Source organism: Acomys russatus, chromosome 5 (genome assembly GCF_903995435.1).
Source record: "Acomys russatus chromosome 5, mAcoRus1.1, whole genome shotgun sequence".
Classification (NCBI taxonomy): Eukaryota; Metazoa; Chordata; class Mammalia; order Rodentia; family Muridae; genus Acomys; species Acomys russatus.
In genome coordinates, this window is record NC_067141.1 from 44,985,627 (window position 1) to 45,007,025 (window position 21,399).

At 44.6% G+C, this 21,399-nt stretch overlaps 1 protein-coding gene and 1 non-coding gene across 2 annotated transcripts in view; one reads left to right on the forward strand and one right to left on the reverse strand.

Moving 5' to 3' along the window:
• The window catches only part of Dock8 (dedicator of cytokinesis 8), a 197,930-nt gene that overhangs the window by 145,966 nt on the left and 30,565 nt on the right, over nucleotides 1-21,399 (forward strand). Inside the window, exons 27-36 of the mRNA XM_051146278.1 lie at nucleotides 1,060-1,215; nucleotides 2,538-2,677; nucleotides 6,676-6,845; nucleotides 9,349-9,494; nucleotides 11,534-11,716; nucleotides 12,041-12,170; nucleotides 13,055-13,142; nucleotides 17,395-17,491; nucleotides 19,959-20,093; nucleotides 20,917-21,069. Coding sequence (XP_051002235.1) covers nucleotides 1,060-1,215; nucleotides 2,538-2,677; nucleotides 6,676-6,845; nucleotides 9,349-9,494; nucleotides 11,534-11,716; nucleotides 12,041-12,170; nucleotides 13,055-13,142; nucleotides 17,395-17,491; nucleotides 19,959-20,093; nucleotides 20,917-21,069 — 1,398 coding nt within the window. The remainder of the gene's footprint in view (nucleotides 1-1,059; nucleotides 1,216-2,537; nucleotides 2,678-6,675; nucleotides 6,846-9,348; nucleotides 9,495-11,533; nucleotides 11,717-12,040; nucleotides 12,171-13,054; nucleotides 13,143-17,394; nucleotides 17,492-19,958; nucleotides 20,094-20,916; nucleotides 21,070-21,399) is intronic.
• On the reverse strand, nucleotides 14,807-14,938 carry LOC127190196 (small nucleolar RNA SNORA24). Its single transcript, XR_007830706.1, has one exon. It is a non-coding gene; the product is annotated as a small nucleolar RNA SNORA24 (small nucleolar RNA).

The following is a 21,399-nucleotide window of genomic DNA, read 5'->3' on the forward strand; positions in this document are numbered from 1 at the left end:
ATAAAATAGGAACTGCTCACTGTCTAAAACCACTCAGGGCATGGGAGGCCAGAGTTAACATTAAAATGTATTATATTCTATATGCACCGGATTCAAAACACAAATATAACACTTTCACAAAAGTAAATCCTAAATTGCTAAGTTTCGTATTACTTTATTCTGTTTATCATACTTTTTCAGTTCATCATAGAGAGTCACTTCTTGTGTATTAGAAATCCCCTTACATGCTCAAAAAAATCTACTGATTTTCAAATAGTTGAATGTGTAAAAATTCAAGTTTGGTGTGTGCGGGTGTAGTAGCCGTGTCAGTAGCGCCAACACCCAGAGATGGTCCCTGGCTTATTTATATGACAGCTCTTTCCAAGCCAAACTACATCAACCCTTGAGTTTCCCAGCGTTGTCCTAGGTAAGAAGAGAATCCTAAGGAGACGCCCCCATCCTCCACCTCCTGGCCCTGAGGCAGATCCCATCAGACTCAACAACAGCAAACCCTTCAGAACTGCTGGGCTGCAGAGCACTGGATGCGTATTGCATACACGTCCATCTGTTTTCAAACCTGTAGGACGGACGTGGGTAAAGGTGATCCCAGAACAGCAGGGTGTGGATGGCTGTGCAGGGTGGGCTGTTTTTCTTTCAAAACAGAAGTAAGGCCATCCACAGCACTCAGCCACCCGCCCTGCCCAGCGCACTCTTCAGCTGTCACTTTTTGGTGGCTGTTTTGTAGGTTAGCCTCTTAGACACAGTTGAGTTTTCATACAATGTGTTCAGCTGTGCTGTGCTGAAGCCATGTCCTGTGCTTATTTTCTATACCGGTTTGCTGTGCTGTTGAGTAGACGGGGGAAGGTTGGGCAAGAATTCTCATTTGGGGCTGCTGTTAGGAATAGTAGTAAATAAAAGTTGGCTGCGGGCCCCCAGAATGACATCTGTTACTCTCTTGGATTAATCTTTACTTAAATTGGTGTCTTACTTTGCAGAGAAAGAGTATGTTAGTGTCTGTTTTTAACTCAATTCCAATAATCCTTTTCTCAACATCTCTTTTCTCTGCTTCTTCCCTTTCAGCTATCAGCCAAGCTTAATGTCCTTCCAACGCTCATTTCCATGCGGCTGGAGTTCCTGAGAATCCTCTGTAGCCATGAGCATTACCTCAACCTGAACCTCCTCTTCATGAATACCGACACTGCCCCAGCATCCCCGTCCCCCTCCATATCCTCCCAGGTAATGCGATAACCAAAGGGAAAGAGTCTAGCTGCTTCAGTACGTAGCCTAGTTCAATCGTGCATCTTCCTGTAAATGTTGCTCTTACTAATTAGAGGGAAACTCACATTTATTCAAACCAGATCAGTTGATCCAGAGATGGGCAGCAGGCTACCCTGAAGCTGTAGCATCTGATTGAACATTGGCAAATCAAGCAGTTTGGTTCAAGAGTCCCTAAGGAGGCTAATTACATAGGAAGAATCCATGGGCAGGGAGGATCGCCTGAGCCCAGGGGTTAGCTGTACATCAGCCAGAGCATATAGTGAAACCTCATTTTTAAAAATAGTAATAATAGCCAGGCGTGGTGGTGCCTACCTTTAATCTCAGCATTCAGGAGGCAGAGGCAGGTGGATCGCTGGGAGTTTGAGGCCAGCCTGGTCTACAAAAGAGTCCAGGACAGCCAAGGCTACACAGAGAGACCCTGTCTTGAAAAACCAAAAACCAAAAAACAAAAAACAAAACAAAAACAAAATAGTAACAACAATAATAGGAAGAAGCAGGAGGAGAAGGAGGAGGAGGAGAACTTGGCTTAGCTATTTGTGCCAGATGATAATACTCCAACCACTAAAATGTCATCTGGGACACACGTGTCTTACAAGGACCAATTCCAAATGTATATCTGTCTGCTGCAGTTTGTTCTATGGGCTGATTCCTATGACTTCACCGTGATGACATTGACCTGGGTCCTTTCCCCATATTCCTCTTCCGGCTTCCCCAAGGAGTTGACAGACACAGGGCCCCTCCTCAGAAAATCTCAAGGACTTGCAGAGACACATTTCTGCTGCTCTTGGCGAAGCATGACATGCTCCTGCAGTAAAAACACAGGGCCAGAATGGCCTAGGGCTGCAAACCCTGGCATTTTCAAAGCAGATGCTATTTCTGGTTCCAGACCAGCCACATCCAGACCTTGTGCTCAGGCGACCTTCAAAAGGGGTGCTGGGAAAACAGACCACAGCATGGGGCTAGATGCAGGCCTCGTTTCTCTGTCCGCATGTATCTTGGGCTGTTCATCTGTGCCTTTTGGTATCAGGAGGCAGGCAAGGAGGGTATTAACTGCTGTTCTTGCCTCCCTCACTCACCCCTTGTTTTGCTGTTCTGAGAACCCAGTGACGTTAGGTACATGCTCTCCCACTGAGCTCTACCCCTAGCCTAGTGTTTCATTTTCATATTCATGTTGGTCAGTCAGTGCGAGCTCTATCTGGCCAGAGCTCCGGAAATGCAAGCCAGGGCTGGTTTAATTCCAGTCCTTAATACTCATAAAGCTGCCCTTGGTGTTTCTGTAGAATTCAAGCTCCTGCTCCAGTTTCCAGGACCAAAAGATTGCCAGCATGTTCGATCTGACCCCAGAGTACCGCCAGCAGCACTTTCTCACGGGGCTCCTCTTCACAGAGCTGGCTGTCGCCCTGGATGCTGAAGGGGACGGGTAAGTATCTGACACCTAAAATGGAACACGAAGGGGAAGATGTTAACAGAGTTTCCAGTTCAACTTCTGACATATATGCAGCAAGAGCTCAGAACTTCACCACTTAGCAGTTCCAAGGAGAAGCACTTCTGTCTTGAGAAAACGGTATCCATGGGGTGTAGCGGCGTAAGGGGATTCCACAAAATTACCTTACTTTTACAGCACTGAGAATTGAACCCAGAGCCTCACACACAGTAAGTGAGCACTCTACCACTGAGGTGCATCCCCAGCCCCAGATTTCTGTTTATTTATTTGTTTGTTTACTTATTTATTTTTGGTTTTTCCGGACAGAGTTTCTCTGTGTAGCCCTGGCTGTCCTAGAACTCACCTTGTAGACTAGGCTGGCCTCAAACTCAGAGATCCACCTACCTTTGCCTCCCAAGTGCTGGGATTAAAGGTGTGCACCACCATGCCCACCTCAAAATGACTTCTTAAAGTCTCTTGTTTGAGCAGAATTTACAGAGAATGATTTGCTCAGTGAGTTCCTAGGAGCAAACCCATTTTGCAATGTGATCACTGAGATGGAACCCATGACTTGGCACATGCTAAGGGTGAGCTCCTCCACTAAGCTATACTCCCAGCCCTAACAAGGCCACTGACAAGGTGAGCACACAAAGAGTAAATACCAAGATGCCACTGTCCAATGCTGGCAAAGGAAGTGACAGCTAATAAGAAGGCAGCTGTCCTGTGTCTCGTTTACACTTCCTATGGACAAGCCTTCCCAGGCAAAGACAGACAGGCTGGGTCTCTGTATGTATCTGAGCACCTCACTGTACATATCTGGATGTACTGCACTGTCAAGTCTTGTTGGCTCATGGCTTATTTCCATCATCTTCTCTCTGCTCTAACTAAAACTCAGTTTTCTTAATAGAATCTCTGTCCTATAACTAAGTTATTTTTTCAGTAACAAAAAATACCCTAAGATATATGCTAATAAGATTCTGAGAAAAGAAAGTTTGAACGTAGAAGAAATTGCCTTCCAATATAAGCACCCACACTTTTCATTTTCTTAACTGTTTTTTGATAAATAGCATGGCTTTAAATGATTTTGGAAGTGTCTTTTGTATTCACATTAGGGGTTTTTAATTTTCTATTTTTGTTCCAGTTGGAAACAGCCTTGATACCTGCTTCTGATCCTGTTGCTAGGGTATTGCTGGCAGTAAGGGAGAGTTTGCTTAGAGATAGAGTAATTATGTTTAATCAGGTTGATATAGTCTTCAAGGACACCCTAGAAAGGGACTAATTCTCCGCATCAGTGTTTGGGCAGCTCAGCCATCTCAGTTACTTTTCTAGAAAGCCACTGGAAATATTGTCAGGACTGCATTGTGTGGGCTAAACCAAAGAAAAATGCCACCCTTTAACACAGCTTACAGTGAAAGTGTATCCTGTTCCTTCCAAGGCCATAAAAGGCTCACCAACATCTGCCTCAACTGTATTGGGGCAAGGGCTTGTAGGATGCATCTCTGTCCCCATGTGAGCAGCCATGGCCATCTATTACTCAGCTTATCCATAAATGTCCATGCGTCATTAAATCCAGTGTCTTTCAAGCATTTGGAAATTGCTTTGTATCTTCCTGTAAACTAACAGGTTCAGCCTCTGGCCCAAAGGCAGCCTGCTGCCAGAGGCACCAGATGAGTGTCAAAACAAGAACACCTTTCAGGCTGGTTGCATGCCTTTAATCCTAGCACTCAGGAGACTGAGGTAGACAGACCACTGTGAGTTCCAGGCCAGCCTGGTCTATACATTGAATTCCAAGTAGCCAGAACTACCATATTTTTTCTGGTGTATAAGATGACCCCCAACTTTAACTTTAACTTTTCCAGTTAAAATATAGTTTGCAGCCCGAGCCTGCTGCACAGGGTGTGTGTGGGAAGAGGAGTAGTCTTACACAGCTAGTATATTCCAAATTCTATATTTTAGCAGGAAACGTTAAAGTTGGGAGTTGTCTTATATGCTGGAAAATATGACACATTATAAAAAAACAACAACACCTTTCCAAGTGAAGTTTATAGTTGCCTATTTAGTGGTAAAAATCTGAATGACAACTTTTCACCTGCCTGTGGATTCGGATGTACCATTCATTATTTTGAAGGAAAAGAAAGTAATGCTTCTTTTTGGAGACAGACATAATGCTTTTGAAGTAGAATTGCCACAGCTCTGTTCTAAATGCTGTGGAGATGTTTGGTTTTTCTTTTTATTAAAGTAGCTTCCACACAGTAAAGCCCTTAAACCTAAGTGTGGAGGGCAATGATTTTGCTTCTTTTTATTGAAATAAGATCTTTACAGTAAAGACCTTAAACCTAAAAGTGTGGAAGGCAGTGGTTTTTCACTGTGAATGTTTGTTAAGTAGCCACAAGCTGCCCCAGGATACAGGGGATTTCTAGGGCTACAGAATATCCTGTCATCCTTCTCAGTCACAGTAGCCATCCTGGTGATCACTGTTCTGACCTTTGCTGCCAGAGGTCTGCATCACCAATTGTTTAACTTCATATTTTTTTTCTGGACGTTGTTCTGTGAGCACCTAGGCATGATGGCATGTAGTTTTTTTTTTTTATTTCAACTCTATGCCGTTTTGTAGAACTAGTACTTCACAAGAATAGGAAACTTCTCAGTAAGGCCTCCCAAAGGCAGGTGAAACTCACCACTGGCAAATGGAATCTGGTAGCATACGAGATTTTACTCCGTGGCAGATTAGCGTTGCTCTCAGGAAAGCAGAGTGAGCTCAGCACCTGGCATCCAGGTAGGCAGATGCACCACCATACAGATAAAAGACAAAACCGCGGGATCTTTTTAACAGATGCAGGAAGAGCATTTGACTGAGTGTAATACCACTTCCTGTAAAGTGCTGATCACAGACTAAGAATTTGTTCATCCTCTCCGGCTCTGGAAAATGCACAGCTCACATGATCACTCATGGAAGACCCAAGCCTTTCCCCTAAAACCAGGAACAAACACAGCCACCCATCTCTGCCGCCACTGTTCAGCACTGTTCCAGGAGTTCTCTTGAGGACAAAAGACAAAGAAATTGAGTGAAAGGCAAAGAGTAAACCCATCTCCACTCACATGTACAGCACCATCTTGTTTTTGTTTTGTTTTATTTTGTTTGGTTTTGGTTTTGGTTTTGGCTTTTTGAGACAGGCTCTGTGTAACAGCCCTGGCTATCCTGGAACTCTCTTTGTAGACCAGGCTGGCCTCCAGAAGTCATTAATTCAAAAAACTCCTTGGATTTATCACAGTGGCTGCAGGGTTCAAGATCAGTATAAAACTCAATTGTATTTATGTGCGCTTGTGATGAACAGTGTGACGAAATTAAGAGAAAACAGTGCTATTGAAACCCCCAAAAGAACTGAGCACTCAGGAACAAATTCAGCAAAGAAGTATAAGGTTTGTGCACGGAAAATGACAGAACGGTAGTGGCGGAAAGAGAGCTACGTAGCACACATCGCCTTCTTGTGGGTCAGAGCACATAATATTGCTAGGAAGGCACTGTTTCATAAACTGACATGTGGACTTGATGCAACGCCTCTCAAAGTTCCAGCAGAAATTAAAACTGTTCCTAAGAATATATGTGTAAATTCAAGTAAACCAGTGTAGCCAAAACAATTTAGAAAACTTACATTTATTCCTGACTTCAAAATTTACCACAAAGCGAAAGTACTTGGCTTTATTATTCCAAAACACAAATAGGGGCTAGAGAGATGGCTCAGAGCTTAAGAGCACTGGCTGTTCTTCCACAGGTCCTGAGTTCAATTCCCAGCAACCACATGGTGCCTCACAACCATCTATAATAAGATCTGGAACCCTCTTCTGGCTTGCAGGCATACATGCAGTCTGTCTTCTACCCTGTTTTGCTTGGTTTTCACACTGTCGCTCATTGTTCTAGATTGTTTTGGACTCTCTGGTTTAAGAGCACAGGGTCTCACTTACCGTAGCCTGCTTTCTCTCTGTGCTGCCAACAGCATGAGCAGGGTACAGAGAAAAGCTGTAAGTGCCATCCACGGCCTTCTGAGTTCTCACGACCTGGATCCACGATGTCTCAAACCAGAAGTGAAAGTCAAAATCGCTGCCCTTTACCTGCCCTTGGTTGGCATCATTCTGGATGCTTTGCCACAGCTCTATGACTTTACAGGTAAGGGTCTTCTGTTTCCTCCTTTAGATCAGTGAGGCCCCTGCTGGATGCCACTCATGCAGAAAATGAGGTCTCTCATCAGCTGGGTGATGCTTCACAGCAGGTGGTCACTAAAGCTTTGTTGACCCAGTCAGGTTTTTTTTAAGACATGATTTTTTTTTTTTTTTGGTCAGAAACTATCTGATTATTAATCTGCTACTCTGTGGTTGTCATTAACTGTGCACCTAAAGGGTGAAATAGAACAGAACCGACTGCTCTCTTTGGGATCACTGCTCTGTTGCTTTCAAATAAACATGTTCGTTTTCTTTCATGATGGTTACAGAGGAGCAAAGGAAACCAAACAACTTGTTGCTCTTTGCAACCCACTGCCACACAATCCATGGTGTCTTTTAGGGTTACAAACTCTTGGCACAATACAAATAAAGTTTGCTTTTGGCAACAAGAGGCCAATTCTGAGGTCAGAGTCTCTTGTTCAACTACAAGGAAAAAGCACAAATTAAAATTTTTTTCTCACTTCCTGGATCTGCAGTCATGTCCAGGTCACCCTTGCTCTGTGAGACTGTGGTGGTCACCATCCTGGGGTTTTGCTGATGAGTGATCTAGAGTCTGGAGACTGCCCACCTGAGAATGCGCGGCCATCCTTACAAGGCAGTCACCACTGAGTCTTAGAGAACCATCTGAGTTTCCCACTTCCTCCAAGTGCTGTGGCATGCGTGACTAAATCATTTGTAAACTCATTAGAATAACAATCATTTAATTTATACAATAATGAGTCTGGGGTTAAAAAAACAGATCAGTCATTAATGAGCTTGCCATCCAAACACTGGGATCTGTGTTTGAATCCCAGGACTCACATAAAAATCTCTGACGTGGTGATATATGCTTGTAATCCCAGCCCTGGGAATGTGAGACAGGGAGATCCCTGAAGCTCTCCAGTCATCCAACCAGGAAAAACAAAGATGGGCAGAGAAATAAAACCCAAAGTCATCTCTTGGCCACCAAATGTACTTTCATATGTGCAACATGCAGAAACATATATTTTTACATTCACACTCATAGACACACAAAAGGACAAAGGAGACAGTCACCCAGAACCTTTAACACATGGAAATTATAAAGTGAAAAGCAAACATTCCTAAGGAAGTAGTGATTTCTCTTCTTTATCAAAAACAAGCAAACAAAATTCCTCCTGTAAATTACCAGGGGGAAAGCTCAGTGCTTAAGAGCACTCACTCCTCTTGCAGAAGACCCAGGTTCTGTTCCCAGCAACCACAAGGTAGCCTACAACTGTCTGTAACTCCAGTTCTACAAAATCTGACACTCTCTTCTGTCCTCTGCAGTGCACATATACACATGCAGGGAAAACAATCATCCATGCAGAATAAAAATAATATTTTAAAAGGCGTTTCACAGGACTGGAGAGGTGGCTCAGAAGTTAAGAGCACTTGCATCTGTTCTTACAGATTATCCGTTTGGTTCCCATCATCTCACAACTGCCTATAGCTCCACTTCCAGACAGTCCCATGCCCTTGCATGAGGTAGGTACACATACATACACGCAGGCACCAAAACCTACACATAGAGTGTAAAACAAATCTTAATTGTCTTTTTTAAAGATGCATATCATGAGGGGGGAAGGTAGTTCTATGTTTAAAAGAACTGGCAGCTCTTCCAGTTGACCCCAGGTCAATTCCCAGAACTCACACTGCAGCTCACAGCTGCCTAGAAGTCTAATTCTAGGGTATCCAATGCATTGTTCTAGCCTCTGAGAACATCGCACATGGAAGTGCTACACAGACATATGTGTAACAAAACACCAAAATCATTTTTATTTTTTAGGTGTTTTTTTTTTTTTTTTTCCTGAGACAGGATTTCTCTGTGTAGGCTCACTTTGTAGACCAGGCTGGCCTCGAACTCACAGTGATCCACCTGCCTCTGCCTCCCCGAGAACTGGGATTAAAGGTATGCACCACCACACCCAGCTCCAAAATTATTATTTTTTAAATGTTAAAGGTATATCTTAAATTTAGGTATCAGCCTCATCTATTACCATAGGTGACTTTTGCCAGATTTAGCTTTTTAGTAAACATAGCTATATCTATTATAGGGGTATAATAAGTTAGCATTTGCTTAGATTTTGAGAATTGATAACAGTACAAGATTTATTGTAATAGCATATTATTCTAAAGGGTATTTATTCTGTAGTTATAGGTTCCACTTTATTGGATCATTATTTAAATAGAGTATTATATCACAGCAAAGAATTACAAAACTTTGAAAGCTTTTATTTTTACCATCTGAAAATTAATTTGTAGCCTAAGCTTATACTCAACATTTTTGCTTGTTTTAAGCCTGTCTGCTTTTTCTCTAAATAAATAATGGTGAACACCAGGTTTTGAATTGCCTGCTGACTTTAATGACTAAGACACTTTTGTCACATGTTGGGTTGCAGACGGAAATGTGGTCTTTGCTTGACATCACCTATCGTGATGTTTATTTGCAGCTGCAGATGCTCGCAGTGGGAGGAGCCGTGCCAGTGGCTCATATGAAGAACAAGATGTGGCCAGTGGAATCAACCAGAATGTGGCCCTGGCCATCGCCGGGAATCACTTTAATTTGAAGACAAGTGGAGCAGTACTGTCTTCCTTGGTATGTTGGTGCACGTTCCATGAGTTTTGGGTTTTTGTTTTGTTTTGTTTTTTAGTTTTTCGAGACAAGGTTTCTCTGTGTAGCTTTGGCTCTCCTAGACTTGCTTTGTTGACCAGATCTGCCTGCCTCTGCCTCCCGAGTGCTGGGATTAAAGGCGTGTGCTACCACGCTCAGCTGAGTGTACTTCTTGTTGGTGTCTCCTCCTGATTTCTGATAGAACTGAGCTTACAGCCGACTGCTTTCTGCCTCCCCACTCTGCTATGGGAATCAGTGAGGCTGACAGCTGAGAGGTGTCCTGATCAGAAAGCAATGGCAACAGCAAGAGCTGCACATGGCAGATTTAGCCAGTCCCGATGTGCCGACCTCAGAAAGCTACCAAAGAGGTGAACCTGGGGACTCTGAGGTCATTGCAGAGAAGATCAAACCGAGGCATCCATCCTTACACTTCGTGTAGGCTGGGCTTACCCCATTCACTAGTTTTACTGTTTGCCTCCAATAAATGACTGAAGGGGCCAGAAGCTTCTGGCACAAAAGACTTCAGCTTTCCTAGGTCCCCAGAGAGCCTAAGGAGATTTGCTTGGCTTGTCCTCTGACAAAGGGGCTCTTTATGGAAGGTACCCTCTGCTGCACTCAGACGGGATTCGCTTCTTTGTTGGTTCGCTCTATCCCTTGTCAAAACAGCGCTTCGTCTTCTAGCTCAACCTCAACATCGTTATTGTCTTGCTTTGTTCTTAATTGACTTGATATGTTTTATTTCGTGAGCCTGGGGATGAGCCTAAGGAAACCCAAGGTTTGCAAATGCTAAGCAATCAATTTCATCCTGCCTTTCAACATAAGATCTGAATCTGCTGCAAACTTGCTTGGTTTCCTGCTGTGAAGACAGGGTCTTGACGCAACTATTCTTTACTAAGTGACTTTTTTTTTTCCTTTCTTGTAGCACTTAGCAGCCTTAGCCCCTTTGACCATTGCCCAGGAGGGTGGAGAAGCAGAGAAATTGGGCACCTGAGACTTGGGATCACTAATCTTACTTAATAAATACTTCACCTTTGAATAATCCACATTATCAAAATTACATGCTCTGAGCAGTGTTGCCTTTTATATTAGTTGCTTGTAAGGAGTGTAGCAGCCAGAAATTCTGGGCTCGGTGGTGGTGGTCCACGCCTTTCATCCCAGCACTTGGGAGGCAGAAGCAGGTGGATCGCTGTGAGTTCGAGGCCAGCCTGGTCTACAAAGCACGTCTAGGAACAGAAGTTCACCTACTAGAACATGCTCACCATGAGGTTCTAGCTAAAGCCTCTCCCTTCTTAGAGTCATACACAGAATAACTTGAGGGAAAATAAGTCCATCGTCAGTCATTTCTATCCAAGACTATCATTTCCTTCAGATAACCCACAAATTCCTCATTGTGACATCACTGCCACATTCCATTAGACATTAGCTATATCCCATGGAGCAAGGGTGCAGCTGCACTTTGATGTCTGTCCTGGTGTGATGAGATGTAGCAGGGTGTGCCTCACAGGACTCTATAGTGAACAGGCGTGTGGCCTGAGGACACACCCATGCTCATGAAAATCTTAGTGTAGGTCCTATTGAGGATGGGTGCATGAACAGAAGTTTGACCCATGTGCTGAGCAGTTCGTAACCTTGATATAAAGCTGAAGTGTGAACTGTTGGGTTAATTGTGGTGCCTGGTCAGGCTAGTCCTCTTCCAATCCGCCATCTTGAAGGAGAAGTCCTTGGAGATCATAGCAGCTAGAAAGCTTCTTTGCATCGCTGGTATTGATTAGTACCACCAGGGTCCAGGGCAGGCCACCAGACAGTGCCCAGATGAGTGGGTCATAGCTTAACCCAAAGGCACCTCTGCTGAGCATGCCTGCCTCAAGCAAACACTCCCTTGCCTCGGGAAGACAGGCTGCTGAAAGCAGATGCCCAGCCAGCAAAGAAATAGGTGCAGTGTTCTGAGGGGTCCTTAGGCTTGTACTTTTTTTCTGTTGGCCGAGGTCTTCCCCCACCTTCACCCACCATTTGCCTCCTTCTAGCCCTACAAGCAGTACAACATGCTGAGTGCAGACGCCACCCGTCACCTCCTGATTTGCTTCCTGTGGATCGTGAAAAATGCTGATCAGAGCCTCATCAGGAAGTGGATCGCTGACCTGCCTTCCATGCAACTCAACAGGATTCTAGACCTGCTGTTCATCTGCGTCTCCTGTTTTGAGTACAGGGTAAGTACAGGGTGGGTGTCTTGGTTGTTTCAATCCTGTCTTGTTGCTCTTCCCTTTGGCAGTGGCAGCATCATTCTTCATAGTTCTTCATAGTTCTATGTTCCAACCCGTAGCCTGTTTCCATTTGCAGGCGTGACCATTCCACGAGGAAATAATGTCTGCCTATTGCAGTGGGCCCATTCCTGCTACTAAGGCTCTAGCACAATGTCTATGTAGTACATGTCAAGACTCCACACCATGACCCTGAAGTGTTCTCCTTTGACAAATTCTCTCCATCAACAGGATCCCACTAAACTGAATGTGTATCTATCTCTGTCCTTCCAGGGAAAGCAGAGTTCTGACAAAGTCAGTAACCAGGTCCTACAGAAGTCAAGGGATGTCAAAGCTAAGCTGGAAGAGGCCCTGCTCCGTGGGGAAGGAGCCCGAGGGGAGATGATGCGCCGTCGCACTCCAGGTGGGTGGGTAGTCCTCACACATGTTGGACCTCTTCTCACCCTTTGTGGGAAGGAATGTCCTTGGACATCCGTCCCTGAGACAGGAGGTTCTGGGACCCTGAGCTGGCCTTATAGAATGGTTGTTCTCCACCTCTGAGGTCAAGAATCACCCTGGAAATATCCTCAGATGCGTGTTTTAATTAAGATTTAACAGCAAGCAAAGGCCACACCCAAGAAAGTGATGTGTGGATGAGGGAAGCATTGTCTCCCTTCTTTCAAAGCCCCTGGAGGGGACATGATCAAAAAACTGGAGGGCTCTGGGGCCCAAGGTCATCTCCCTGAGTCATTCAAGATGCTACCATAATAGAACCATCTCCCCCAAACAGTGCCAGCATACCATTATCCTAGGTACAGACAGACTTACCTAGTCCCAGTGTGCCAACCTCAGAAAACAATCAAAGAGGTGAACTTGAGGACTCTAAAATGACTGCAGAGAAGATCAAACCGAGGCGTCCATCCTTACACTGAGGATGAAGCCCAAACCCCTGAACTCGTCACATGAAGACCATCAAATGTCATGTGCTCCCAGTAAAAGAGTGGCTGGCACGAGGGCATGGACCTTAGAGGGCACTTAGCGCCTTCACTCGACACCCTGCCCTTCTTTCCAGCAGGTCAGGGGGAGCCTTATGGGAGCCCCTGCTCAGGCATCTTCCAGAGCTGCCTCCAGTCCATCCAGAGCGGGTCACCACAGACACTGGCATGGCAGCAGCTCTGTCTGTGAACAGTGCAGACTCTGATTAGCAGGAGAATGTGCTGAGGCTTCTGGTTAAGCTGGGCACTGGACCTTTGTTATCTAGAGGGTTTCGTGCTAATCAAGTTCCTGTGCTGTGTTTCTTAATCCTAGGGAATGACCGATTTCCAGGCCTAAGTGAAAATCTGAGATGGAGGAAAGAGCAGACACAGTGGCGGCAAGCTAACGAGAAGCTGGATAAGTGAGTCACTCGGCTGCTCCGTGCTACTCTCATTTAAAGTCTTAAACTATTTTCCCCAGGCTACTTGTGTTACTGGGACAACTGCATCCTTCCAAGGGCAGCGAGAACGGGAAACATACTGTCTGTGTAAATACAGCTCCAGTGACCCAGGATGTCCAGAAGTATAAGAAGCTGTGGCTTCAGCTCTTAAAATTTTATATATTGTTTAAAGAAACCCAGTTTCCACAACCCCAGGTAGTTAATGAAAGCAACTAGAGAGGAGCAGAGAAATAGAGCAAGCAGGTCCTGGTGTCCAGCCAGGCAGTTCCATGTCTGTATTTCCATAATGAAAATGGGTGCAAAGATGGATGCTCAGAGGTATTTATAGTAGCCTTACATTTTATTGTTCAAAAAAATCAGAACTGATGTGATGCCTAAGAGTGTGGAAATACATAACAAAGTACTAGGTTGTTAAAGTGTTGTGGAATCATTAAATGAACAGGACAGACTCGTGGCTTTAGAGCAAACTCTCTGATCTCTAATTACATACAGGATCTGCCTTTGTAAAAGGCCACAAAGAAATTTACCAAAATATTAATAGCGATCTTTGGGTTTTATAACTGTAAGTGATTGATATTTTCTTTTTCACATTTCACTATGTTTTCTACATTGGATTTGCATCTCCTTATCTATTATACTCAGAAAAAGATTACAAAGAAAGTGAAAAATAACCCTGCTTGGATTGCAACATATACCAAGTATGCATGCCCATGCCTCTGTGTGTGTGTGTGTGTGTGTGTGTGTGTGTGTGTGTGTGTGTAATATTATCTTAGTATGCTTTTGATTGCACTGATAAAAACACTATGACCAAAAGCAACTTGAGAAGGAAAGGGTTTATTTTATCTTATGACTTACGGTTCATCACAGAAGGAAAGCAGGACAAGAACCCAGAGGCAGAAACTGAAGCAGAGGCCATGAAAGAAACACTGCTTTTTTTTTTTTTTTTTTGGTTTGTTCTCCATGACCAGCTAGCCTGCTTTCTTATACAACTCAGGACCACCTGCCCAGAGGTGGCAAGCCCCAAAGTGAGCTGTGTCCTCTCATGTTAATCACTAATCAAGAAACCACCTCCGCACACTTGCCTGGAGGCCAAAGTTGATAGAGGCAGTTCCTCAATTTTGAGATCCCCTCTTCTCAGGTATGTCTGTCTAGGTTTCTGTCAAGTTGACAGAAAGCAGCCAGCACACATGTGTATATGTATTATACATCAAAGGAGGGGAGAGAGTTACATCTAACAACTTAGACATGAGCGCTGAAGCTAAGTATGTGTGGGTGGGTAATGTATGTCTTCTCCACCCTTAGCTAGAGGGAGCCATGTGAATCCCAGATTCACTGAGCACAGCATTGAATGGTTGAAGACCCACATATATGACAAAGCATAGATAGTACAGCTTCGTGATGTGTGAACTGTTGGTCCAGGGGAGCATGAGAAGACTTGAATAACAATGTGTTGATGTTATTATCTTCACTGTTACCATAGAATGAAAAAACCTGGTCAATTTACAGGACTCTGGGGAGTCAAACTTATTCTAAAATATCACCTTTTCCCCTAGAAACATTTTAATAGTTAATTGTTTCAAAAAGCATCCCAAGTAACCAGGTAGCCGATAGCTTCTAACAATGAAGGATGCTACTTGTGCTAGTCAGTGTATCTGATGCCAATTAAATAGTGACACCCTTTCCAATAAACAAGAGTATGGTCTTCTGTGGCTTGGAAGGGAGGCCACCAAAGCTGGTAGGTCCAAAGATACCCAGAAATAGCACACTATTTATTTCTTCAGCTATCCTATAGGAACCCCAGCTGTTGGTCTTGTTAATAATGCTCCTTTGCTTAGAGTACTTTGGCTCGCTCTGAATCCCCAGCTGGTGTTTAAGGTCTTTGGTTCTAAGCGGCGGCACATTTTTGCACCCATCTTCAGGGAAGAAATATGGATTTGAAGTTACATGGCTGGGCACTTGGCCCTGCTTTTGCTTTCCCTCTTTCCTTACCTGATGTGCTCATTCAGTATGTGAGGTGACTAGGTCAGAGAGTGTGCAACAACAGGTGTGTGCAGAAGCTACAGGGTTGCTTAGGTCACCTGATGCAGCGAGGCGTGTCTGGCGGGGCTGTGGGAATTGCTTTAGGAAGCCTTCCCACTTGCGGGCATCAGCAGTCCTCACTGTGACCATGCTGGTCCTGCCAGTTCTCTGCAAGTCTGGTCCCAGCTCCTGCCCAGCTCCTGGTGGGCTGCTCATTATCAGAGTGACTGAAGACCCCTCAGTCTTCCTACAGCAGGTTGCAATTAAAACTGCTCAGTTGAGACCAGCCTGGTCTACCAAAGCAAATCCAGGACAGCCAGAACTGTTACACAAAGAAACCCTGTCTCAAGAAACCGTGTCTCGAAAAACCTAAAATACAAACAAACAAACAAAAATCCAAATAAACAAACAAAAAAACTCAAGTTAGAGCTCTTTGGAAATGTTACAGTTTTTTAGATGACAGCTTCTGTCATTTTATTTTAGAATTATTTTCATTTTAACTAGGTTGACTCTGTTTCTTTTAGAGCAGTAGTTTTTAACCTGGCCTGTATGTTCAAATCACCCATGGGAACTTACAAAGAGCTCCAACCCAACATGGCCTTATGTTGTCTTGAACTCTCTATGTAGACAAGGCTATATTTGAACTCACAACATCTGCCTGCCTCTGCCTCCTGAGTAGTAGTATTGAGGCTTAACCCACCATGCCTGGCCCTGTTGCCATAAATTTAAACATACCAGTAAATTAATCAGGGGGGAAACTTGTATATTTTACTTTTCTTATACATATATTGTCATTTGGAAAATGAGGGGAAGGGTTGTCAAACAATTAGATCTGAAGAACCTATCCTAAGTGGGACATCAATTTAAAATACCTTTCTGAGCACTCGGTGTTATATAGCAACTGTTATTGGATAAGGGTAAAGGAGAACAGGTTTGTGAGTAATCCTGGTCTAAGGCATTTGAGCTGACAGCATAACGCCCCAGCATCTGTGGTAACATCTTAGCCACTGGGACATATTGGGAAAGTCAGTTTTCTATACCTCTCCTTGAAACTAAATATGGACGGTAAAACAAATTATAGTACTCCCCTTTTATCTACAGGCCATACACTCCAGTGTATCCCCAAAGCTCTGAATGGTTCCGAATCCTTACCTACATGTCTATGACACTGTCACTCGGTCTGGTAACTAAGACAACAGCTAAGTAAACAATGTGTAGGTAGCATATGCAGCATGGACACACTGGGCAAAGCAATGAGTCACCCGGCAGGATGGACTATGATGGCATGCCCCTCGGCGTGGCACATAGTGTAGAGCCAGTGAACTGCTCGTTTCTGGAACCTGCCCTTCCAATGTCCCACCACATGATTTCAGACTCTTTTAACTCACCACAGGCCACTCTCTCCCTCCCCAGCTTCACTTGTTTTATGAATGAGCTAGCACACGGGATGCACCAGCTCTTTAAAATTAAACATAAAGAGAAATACTGTCTTTTCAGTGATTTCCTATTTCCTACCAGGTAGTATCCGGTCCAGTAACCGCGAGCAGAATTTGATACCCTGTCCCTGGGAATGTGAGCCTCACTTCCCACTGGAGGAAGTCAGGCTCAGTCTTAGCTAAGCAACCTTCTCTCCTTGTGTAGACTTTGAATCGTAAAGGACCGAATCTCCCTTTTCACAGTAGCATCACTGTTTCCTGGTGTTCTCCCAAGTTCAAGCCACATCCTATGTCTCCAGCATGTTCTAAATCCCTCCAGCCTCTCACCTCACCCCCACCTCAAACCTCCCACAGCCACCCATTCAGATCCAGAGAGCTCTGGCTCCCGCACGAACTGCAGACCAGGCCCTGATACTTTCGGCAGCTCTCTGATAGGCTCGCCTGATTGTTAGTGGGAACCAATAATTAACTTCTCTACCCATTTTGTTATTTTTATAATTGCCATCATTATTAATAACCTCGGGGATACAGATGACCTGGAGATTTCACTAGACCGTCTTCCCTGTCTTCCCTGCCAGATGTAAATCTCAGGGAACACCTGCAGTCCTTGGTTACATTGAGGCCAGCCGCTTTTTAATTCATGGTTGACTGTTGTAAAGCATCCTTTGTGACAGGGTGCACTGGTTGTCATCACTGGAACCCGGCCAAGCCAGATTGTGCTTTAATTTGTGACCTCTTTTTTTGTTGATGTTTCTTAGAACAAAGGCAGAGTTAGATCAAGAAGCCTTGATCAGCGGCAACCTGGCTACAGAAGCTAATTTGATCATACTGGATATGCAGGAAAATATCATCCAGGTGAGGATGAAACGGACGCCATCTGGCCGGCTCAGGGGCGCGTTTCTTGGAATCAGAAAGGGAATTCTTTATTTAAAGAGAAAGGATGTGAACATGAGTCCAGAATGCCTTTTTAAGACTAAGCCGGGGGGTGGGGGCACTTTTGGAATTTGCAGCAGTGCCTACCTTGCAGATTCCAGAGATGCCAGGCATCCTCTGGCTTCTCTGACTTGCTACTCCCTTGGAAAGACTGAGATGTTTGAGGAACTGACCCTCAAAGTTAACCTGGCCCAAGCGCATGCTAGATTTGTAAGGGAGGCAGAGGGCGTTTAGCTGAGCACCCGCAACCAGCACCTGCAACAAACATGGTCACGAGGTTCCTCCTGGTAGGTCGATTCCAAACAGATAATGCACTGCCTAGGATAGGAGTTGCTAATGACATAAAGGAAACTGGGATCCCCTCTTGGGGTTTTTAGTCTCCTTAATAAAAGAACTTAAGGATGGATTCAAGTAGAAACTGAAGGACAATTTTACTAGCAGTTTTAAAGAAAAGTCTCCAAAGCTGACAAATTGTAAAGCACAGCAGCTGCTTGGAGAAGGGGCATGAAGGAGAAAAGGACGAAAGCTATTCCATTTAAGCTAGCAGAGAGGGCAGACACAGGACAGATAAGCAGGCACATGGCAGAGAGGGAGCCCAGAATGCTGGCAACCCCCAGAGTGTCAGGGGAAAAGAGAGAAAGATAAAAATGAGAAGTTACACTTTCCTGAATAAAGAAAAGCAGACAGGTGTACACAGCTTTGTGGCTTTGACCCAGTAAGCCATTGTGCCAGGGGTGGGGATTCTAGGGAGAAAAAGCACACTATCTCATTAAAGGACTAATTATTCCGCCCATCTCCTTAGCATGGCTTAGGTGAGCCTGCCACCCTAGGGGTGATCCCTTGGCCAAGTGATTTACCATCTCCAAATGCCAGGCCTCCACACAGCCAGAGATAATAATCTCTTAACCAGAAGTTTTCTCTTAATGGGTCTTTATTTCTACTCTAAATTTATAGTTGCACCAGGTTTAAAAAAAAAAAAAAGTGCTAAGTATGAAAGATGGTGTCTGTTTTGGACTCAGTTGCTGAAGGACAATTATTTGCCCCATGAATTTGCCATCTCTACTGTAGGAAAGTACAAGACAGCCCTTTATTGCAATGATTCTGCATCCTCAGACTTAACTAACAACCACCGATGGAAAATATTTAGGAATAAAAACACATCTGCACTGAACATGTGCATGCATTTTAGTTTCCCATCATTGTTCCCTAAACAATACAGAATAACTGTTGGCATGGTGTTTCTATGTTGTATTAGGTACCAAAAGTAAGCTAGGAGTCCATGAGAGGATTGTACGTTATACATGCAAATAATTCCCCTTTTATATAAAGGACTTGAGCATCCAAGGATGACTCAAGTATCTTTTAAAAGTGTCTTAGATTTGGTACTCTAAATGTTTAGCCTCACATTGGTGGTATCTTTGTACAAGATATTTTTATGTATACATATTTCTATTATAATTTATTTACATTACATTGTAATCCCCTCAATCTTATCTTCCTGTTCCCACCTTCCCTTCCTCTTCCACCCTGTCCCCCTCCCCTAGACCTGACTAGTGGAGTCCTCCTCCCCCATCCTCTGACCGCAGCCTATCAGGTCTCATCTGGATAGCCTGCATCCCCTTCCTCTGTGTTCCCACAGGGCTTCTCTGCCAAGGGGCAGTGATCAAATCACAGGCACCAGAGTTCATGTCAGAAGCAGTCCCCTACTCCCCCCTCAACTTCCCCACATGGAGAATGAGCTGTCCATTGTCTACATCTGAACAGGGGGGTCTAGGTTCTCTGCTTGCAATGCCCTTGGTTGGTGCATCAGTTTGTGCAGGCCCCCCTGGGTCCAGATCCGCCAGTGTACAAGATATTTCTGAGAGCACTGTACCTGATAACAAGCCTCAAAATGATTTGCAGTTTCCTAAGAAAGATCAAATATAGAAAACACTTCTTCTTCTTCTTCTTCTTCTTCTTCTTCTTCTTCTTCTTCTTCTTCTTCTTCTTCTTCTTCTTCTTCTTCTTCGTCTTCTTGTTAGTCTTTCTGTTGCCAATGAATAGGCTGCCAATTTAGAAGGCATGGCTGCCACCAAGAAGCCCTCTTGTTCTTGAAGCAGGAAGTCGTTTTTGAAACACTGACAGAAAACCATGCCTACAAAGAAAGAACTTTGCGAGAGCCATGGTCCAGGCTGGAGGGAGAGAAACCTTAGAACTAGTGTACTATCCCAAACTGAGCACAAATCTCAAGTCAATTAGTGTTGAAGGAAAAAAAAAAGTTCATTGGGAAAGAGGGCTTAAGCTCTCGTTAGTGTTAATGAATGGTAGACATGGTAGCCCACCAAAGCCCTGCAGCTTTCAGCAGCAGCCTCTCCTACCTTAATCAGAAATGCTCTTCTTCTGGCCCTAGGCAAGCTCCGCCCTGGACTGTAAAGACAGCCTGCTGGGTGGTGTCCTGCGAGTGCTGGTGAATTCCCTGAGCTGTGATCAGAGCACCACCTACCTGACTCACTGTTTTGCAACTCTCCGAGCCCTCATTGCCAAGGTAAGCATGGCGCACTTGTTTTCTTGCTCCTAATTAGAAGTGCAAGTCTTGTCTAGCTTTGAATCCCTCTGCCAGTAGCTCAGACTACGAGGAGGCATAGAGCAAGAGGCTTCTCCCAAAGGAAGGAGACACCCTGAGTCTCAAGAGCTCACTGTGAGGAAGCCAGACAGTGCCTCTCATACCTGAAATACGGACCAAACTGCAGAAATGTCAAATGACCACTCATGAGACCAAAAATCGATTGAGAGACTACATTTTCCCTCCTTTTTGTTAATACCTTATACAGTGAGGTTCAGCCCTGTGCCTGATTCCCACTAGTAAATGTGACAAAAATGACCATCATAAGGTTCTAGGAGATGCCTGAGAACTACCATTGGTTAGTAGTCTGTTGAGATTATTTTCCTCCTCTGTGGGAAATCTTAGTTGGGTGCCTTCTACATAGGATCTTGTAAATTTACAAAGTGGAATTCTGCCATCCACTGTTATAATAATTTTCTCTTTCTTAGTCACCAATAATTTCCAAGGAACCCATGAGACACAAGTAAGTCCTTCAAAGCTGTGACTCACCCACCAGTGAATGCAACCTCGGCTAACAATGAAGTTAATGGCCTAGCCCTTACCTCAGCTGTGTGACTCACAATTAAGTGAACGTCATCACTTACCTCCATCGTCTGACACTTGCAGCCCATTTTGTTTATGGAGAACTACATTAACCCTTCAGGCTCTTTGCTTGTCCAAACAGACATTTGCATGCTGCACCAGCCAGCCAAAGAGCTTGTGAAAGTGCCCAGTGATGCCTAATGGCCCCCTGTGCCTCTTCTAGTTTGGAGACCTGCTGTTCGAGGAGGAGATGGAGCAGTGTGCGGACCTGTGTCAGCGAGTGCTACATCACTGCAGCAGCAGCATGGACGTCACTCGGAGCCAAGCCTGTGCCACCCTCTACCTCCTCATGCGGTTCAGTTTCGGAGCCACCAGCGTAAGCACAGAATCCGGAGAGAGCATGAAGGCAAAGCCTAGGCAGAGCGGGGGCTTTGTGGTGTAGCTCTTACTTCTGCCCTGTGAGGAAGACACCAGGGAGTCTGCAGATGGGCACCAGCATCTGAGAGTGAGGCAGGGCTGCAGGCTGTGGTGCTTCCCAACAGCCAGAGTTCCCGAGTGTGACAGGACAAACAACAGGGCCAGGTTAAGGATTCAGAAAAGTGCATCCTGTTCTAAAGTCTGAATCAGCACCAGTTCTGGATGGTACCAGGACGGTTTGTGGATGAGAATGGCAAATTATTGTCATCTGGACCTGGGTGGGGGTGAG